Source organism: Procambarus clarkii, chromosome 86 (assembly GCF_040958095.1).
Source record: "Procambarus clarkii isolate CNS0578487 chromosome 86, FALCON_Pclarkii_2.0, whole genome shotgun sequence".
Taxonomy (NCBI): domain Eukaryota; kingdom Metazoa; phylum Arthropoda; class Malacostraca; order Decapoda; family Cambaridae; genus Procambarus; species Procambarus clarkii.
The window spans coordinates 20,448,006-20,454,376 of record NC_091235.1 but is presented as its reverse complement, the minus strand read 5'-3'; the positions used below and the strand labels follow the sequence as shown (position 1 = coordinate 20,454,376).

Below are 6,371 nucleotides of genomic sequence, written 5' to 3'. Positions count from 1 at the left end.
ACAACTCCTACAATAATCAACTGTATGACATTTAATTATTTTTGTGTTGGCGAAATTCGATGCCAACATCAAATTTAATGCCACCAGGAAGAACACGAGCATAACCCTGCCATAAGACAACAAAGCCAATCATTACCAGGAGTGTTAAGTATTGCATCATCTCTCTAATATATGCACAGGGGAAAGATTATTTAATATTGGATGGTCCAAACAAGAGTGTGAGTTGATACTCGTGGCCCAAACACGTGTGGGAGAAGCTGGAATGCTCTGGTTACGAAGGAGAGAATTAAATATAAGCGTGGCAAACTTAACAATAAATTATGAGAGAAATAACAGATCTTGGAGTGAAGATTGTTTTAAGTGATAAATGCACTTCAAACAAAATACATTAAACTTGTCAGTATACCTGCATCAATAATATGAGGGACTGTGTGTGTGTGTGTGTGTGTGTGTGTGTGTGTGTGTGTGTGTGTGTGTGTGTGTGTGTGTGTGTGTGTGTGTGTGTGTGTGTATGCGTGTGTCGTGTGTGTGTGTGTATGCGCGTGTCGTGTGTGTGTGTGTGTATGCGCGTGTCGTGTGTGTGTGTGTGTATGCGCGTGTCGTGTGTGTGTGTGTGTGTGTGTGTATGCGCGTGTGGCGTGTGTGTGTGTATGCGCGTGTGGCGTGTGTGTGTGTGTGTGTGTGTGTGTATGCGTGTGTATGCGCGTGTATGCGCGTGTGGTGTGTGTGTGTGTGTGTATGCGCGTGTGAGTAGTGTAAAATACGACATTAAAGCTTCTTATTATACAACACGGTCAACCCGAGGCCCCCCCCCCAAAAAAGTAAACAAATATGAGTTGAAGGAATCAATTAATGTTGAGATGCTGACCACAATACCCGCGCCGACACCTACCAGCCCCCACTTCGTGACCCGGGCATAATAACTCCCCCGCTTCGCTACACGACCAATCTCACGAATTCTTAAAAAAAAAATGTTTTAAGAAACATTGCCACATTAATTTCTTGCACAAACCAAATAAGATGAAATATTATCTGTTAATTGAGAAGTTTCAGCTGGTTGGGGAATTTTGTGATACATTCAATAAAGTCTGTTAGGTAAGATAGAGTTTGGAACTTTTGTGATTATCTATATAAATTAAAAATAGAAATGTTCGTTTGTTCAAAAGCGCTAATCTCCGAAAGTTCTTCACCGATTGCTTTGAAACTTTGACACAAAGGTGCATTCGAATAGGTGCGTGTTTTTATATACTTACTATATACATGCCTCACCTGTGACAGGAAAAAACATGTTTTTTTTGGAAAACAGAGCTATCTGTTGGACGTATGAGTAACACACGCTGCACTCTCTGAAAGTTCTTCACCGAGTGCTTTAAAATTTTTACACAACGTTCCATTCGAATAGCCGCATGTTTTTATATACCTACTATATAGATGCCACACCTGTGACAGATAAAAACATGCGTTTTTTTTAAACAGCGCCATCTGTTGCATGTAAGAGCAACACACACACTATACTAAATATGTTATTTTTTTTTTTTTTTTTTTTTTTTTTTTTGAGATATATACAAGAGTTGTTACATTCTTGTACAGCCACTAGTACGCGTAGCGTTTCGGGCAAGTCCTTAATCCTACGGTCCCTGGAATACGATCCCCTGCCGCGAAGAATCGTTTTTTCATCCAAGTACACATTTTACTGTTGCGTTAAACAGAGGCTACAGTTAAGGAATTGCGCCCAGTAAATCCTCCCCGGCCAGGATACGAACCCATGACATAGCGCTCGCGGAACGCCAGGCGAGTGTCTTACCACTACACCACGGAGACTGCTATAATATATTTCAATGCTTCTGATTGCATTGATAAATTAAATTTTCATAGATTTCGAATTATTTTCATTTTGATTTAATTATTTTGTGTGACATTGCATTGGAATTGAGCTGTGTTGTTTACCATACAGTTAATTTCGTGAGTATAGGCATAGATGCCACACCTGTGACAGGTAAAATCATGCTTTGTTTGAAAAACAGCGTCATCTGTTGCATGTAAGAGCAACACACGCTGTACTAAATATGTTACGATTACATTTCAATGTTTCTGATTGCATTAATAAGTTGAATTTTCATAGATTTCCATTTATTTTCATTTTGATTTAATTATTTTGTGTGTCATTGCACTGGAATTAAGCTGTGTTGTTTACCATACCGTTCATTTTGTGAGTATTGTTTATAATTTTATTTCTTTATTTTCGTTTTTATAACTGTTCTTCTTAATTTTCAGTGATGGGAACATCAGATCATTTGTTGTTCCTAATTTTCTGATGGGAACATCCAATCATTTGGGAATGCATCGGAAAAGGGAGTGGGGAAATGGTGGGGAGGACGAGGGAACGGGGGAGGGAGGAATGGTGGGGAGGACTGGGGGGACAGGGAAAAGTTTCTGTGGCTGCGTTGCTGAACCACAACAACGCGTGACCGGGAACAGCTAGTATTCAATAAGGCTAATACTTCATTATTCTCAATCTAAAAAAAATATATATTAAGGTAATACCCACCCACAATAAAGATAATTTTCTCTGAATAAGATGGAATGCAGAGAAAAAGCTTGGAACTATTCTTTAACTGCGAGACATTAATAAATGTGTTTGTTATCCAGGAGATCAACTAACACCTCTGAAACAGTGAATACTTTGAACGAGTGGGCCACAAGAAAGAGGCCACAAGAGAGGGGCCACAAGAAAGAGGCCACAAGAGAGGGGCCACAAGAAAGGGCCACAAGAGAGGGGCCACAAGAAAGGGCCACAAGAGAGGGGCCACAAGAGAGGGGCCACAAGAGAGGGGCCACAAGAAAGCGCCACGAGAGGGGCCACAAGATAGGGGACACAAGAGAGTGGCTACAAGAGAGGGGCCACAAGAAAGGGACCGCAAGAGAGGGGCCACAAGAAAGGGCCACAAGAGAGGGGCCACAAGAGAGGGGCCACAAGATAGGGGACACAAGAGAGTGGCTACAAGAGAGGGGCCACAAGAAAGGGGCCACAAGAGAGGGGCCACAAGAGAGGGGCCACAAGAAAGGGCCACAAGAGAGGGGCCACAAGAAAGGGCCACAAGAGAAGGGCCACAAGAGAGGGGCCACAAGAAAGGGGCCACAAGAAAGGAGCCACAAGAATGGGCCACAAGAGAGGGGCCACAAGAGAGGGGCCACAAGAAAGAGCCACAAGAAAGGGGCCACAAGAAAGGGGCCATAAGGAAAGTAGTTAAGAAGTGCGTCGAGAAAGGGGCACCAAAAATAGTTAAGATTAGGAGCTTGAGAGACGGAAGCCAAATCAAATAAACAACTTAATAACTTCAGTGTAATAACAATTTAAAACCAGAGTAAAAGTAAAGCAGAGCTAAGATAATAAAGGCAACCCCAAAAGGCCTATTTACACCTACACAATTCATACATATATGTCAAACTTTCGCTTCAAACAATCCAGCGATCAACCCCACAACCTTCACGGCAACCCCACAACCTTCACGGCAACCCCACAACCCTCACGGCAACCCCACAACCCTCACGGCAACCCCACAACCCTCACGGCAACCCCACAACCTTCACGGCAACCCCACAACCCTCACGGCAACCCCACAACCTTCACAGCAACCCCACAACCTTCACGGCAACCCCACAACCCTCACGGCAACCCCACAACCTTCACGGCAACCCCACAACCCTCACGGCAACCCCACAACCCTCACGGCAACCCCACAACCTTCACGGCAACCCCACAACCCTCACGGCAACCCCACAACCTTCACAGCAACCCCACAACCTTCACGGCAACCCCACAACCCTCACGGCAACCCCACAACCTTCACGGCAACCCCACAACCCTCACGGCAACCCCACAACCTTCACGGCAACCCCACAACCCTCACGGCAACCCCACAACCCTCACGGCAACCCCACAACCTTCACGGCAACCCCACAACCCTCACGGCAACCCCACAACCTTCACAGCAACCCCACAACCTTCACGGCAACCCCACAACCCTCACGGCAACCCCACAACCTTCACGGCAACCCCACAACCCTCACAGCAACCCCACAACCTTCACGGCAACCCCACAACCCTCACGGCAACCCCACAACCCTCACGGCAACCCCACAACCTTCACGGCAACCCCACAACCCTCACGGCAACCCCACAACCTTCACAGCAACCCCACAACCCTCACGGCAACCCCACAACCCTCACGGCAACCCCACAACCCTCACGGCAACCCCACAACCCTCACGGCAACCCCACAACCTTCACAGCAACCCCACAACCCTCACAGCAACCCCACAACCTTCACGGCAACCCCACAACCCTCACGGCAACCCCACAACCCTCACGGCAACCCCACAACCTTCACGGCAACCCCACAACCCTCACGGCAACCCCACAACCTTCACAGCAACCCCACAACCCTCACGGCAACCCCACAACCCTCACGGCAACCCCACAACCCTCACGGCAACCCCACAACCCTCACGGCAACCCCACAACCCTCACGGAAACCCCACAACCTTCACAGCAACCCCACAACCCTCACAGCAACCCCACAACCTTCACGGCAACCCCACAACCCTCACGGCAACCCCACAACGCTCACGGCAACCCCACAACCTTCACGGCAACCCCACAACCCTCACGGCAACCCCACAACCTTCACAGCAACCCCACAACCCTCACGGCAACCCCACAACCCTCACGGCAACCCCACAACCCTCACGGCAACCCCACAACCTTCACGGCAACCCCACAACCCTCACGGCAACCCCACAACCCTCACGGCAACCCCACAACCTTCACGGCAACCCCACAACCCTCACGGAAACCCCACAACCTTCACAGCAACCCCACAACCCTCACGGCAACCCCACAACCTTCACGGCAACCCCACAACCCTCACGGCAACCCCACAACCTTCACGGCAACCCCACAACCCTCACGGAAACCCCACAACCTTCACAGCAACCCCACAACCCTCACGGCAACCCCACAACCTTCACGGCAACCCCACAACCCTCACGGCAACCCCACAACCCTCACGGCAACCCCACAACCTTCACGGCAACCCCACAACCCTCACGGCAACCCCACAACCCTCACGGCAACCCCACAACCTTCACGGCAACCCCACAACCTTCACGGCAACCCCACAACCCTCACGGCAACCCCACAACCTTCACGGCAACCCCACAACCTTCACGCCAACCCCACAACCTTCACGGCAACCCCACAACCCTCACAGCAACCCCACAACCCTCACGGCAACCCCACAACCCTCACAGCAACCCCACAACCCTCACGGCAACCCCACAACCTTCACAGCAACCCCACAACCCTCACGGCAACCCCACAACCCTCACGGCAACCCCACAACCCTCACAGCAACCCCACAACCCTCACGGCAACCCCACAACCTTCACGGCAACCCCACAACCCTCACGGCAACCCCACAACCCTCACGGCAACCCCACAACCTTCACGGCAACCCCACAACCCTCACGGCAACCCCACAACCCTCACGGCAACCCCACAACCCTCACGGCAACCCCACAACCCTCACGGCAACCCCACAACCCTACGGCTACGTGGAGTATCACTTCTCAATAAGTATCTGTTGTGTTTTGTGGTTGTGGTCTACGAGAAACCCGGCGAACACTTTTGCACACCTGGTGGAGAGCCTAAAAGGAACCAACACTGCCTCCTCCTCCTCCCCACTCCTCCAAGACCCCAGCTGACACGAGAATACATGAATATACATGAGCAATAACCAGAATTTTCACATCAAATTACAAATTAATCACTGAATTCTCATATGCAAAGTATCACAATTAAACAATAAAGAACATTCTAACTTTCATATTATCGTAAGAATTAATGTAGAACATTCTCACATCTAAATTATCATAAGAATTAATGTAGAACATTCTCACATCTAAATTATCATATGAATTAATGTAGAACATTCTCACATCTAAATTATCATATGAATTAATGTAGAACATTCTCACATACAAATAACACAATAAACACAGGCATGTTTAATGATAATGTTTCACACTACTTGATGTTATAGTTTCCTCTATCTCACATTTTCACACGTAAGATGCTAAATGTGCCAACAATGTCATTACCTTAGTAATGACTTCAATTCATCTTTAACTCTCCAGTATGCACGTGGTCATCTCTTCAATTTCTAGTGTGTGTGTTTGGTCAACATTTTTCCGCCACGTTATTGTGAGTCTTCATCTGCCTCCAGTATGCAAATTTCGAATGCATTTTAACCTAGGTTATTTAAAAATTTTATGGATAGCCTAGTCCATAAATACTATCTGATGAACGA

General features: G+C 47.8%; 1 protein-coding gene across 1 annotated transcript; it reads left to right on the top strand.

Moving 5' to 3' along the window:
* Window positions 1-3,440: 3,440 nt before the first annotated feature.
* On the top strand, window positions 3,441-5,798 carry LOC138358808 (mucin-2-like). The gene has a single exon (XM_069316984.1). The coding sequence runs from the start codon at window positions 3,441-3,443 to the stop codon at window positions 5,796-5,798; it is 2,358 nt and encodes a 785-aa protein (XP_069173085.1).
* Window positions 5,799-6,371: the final 573 nt, after the last annotated feature.

Bases quoted from the DNA above. Each gene is read 5' to 3' on its own strand.
- LOC138358808 (XM_069316984.1), top strand. From the start codon at position 3,441: ATGTCAAACTTTCGCTTCAAACAATCCAGCGATCAACCCCACAACCTT.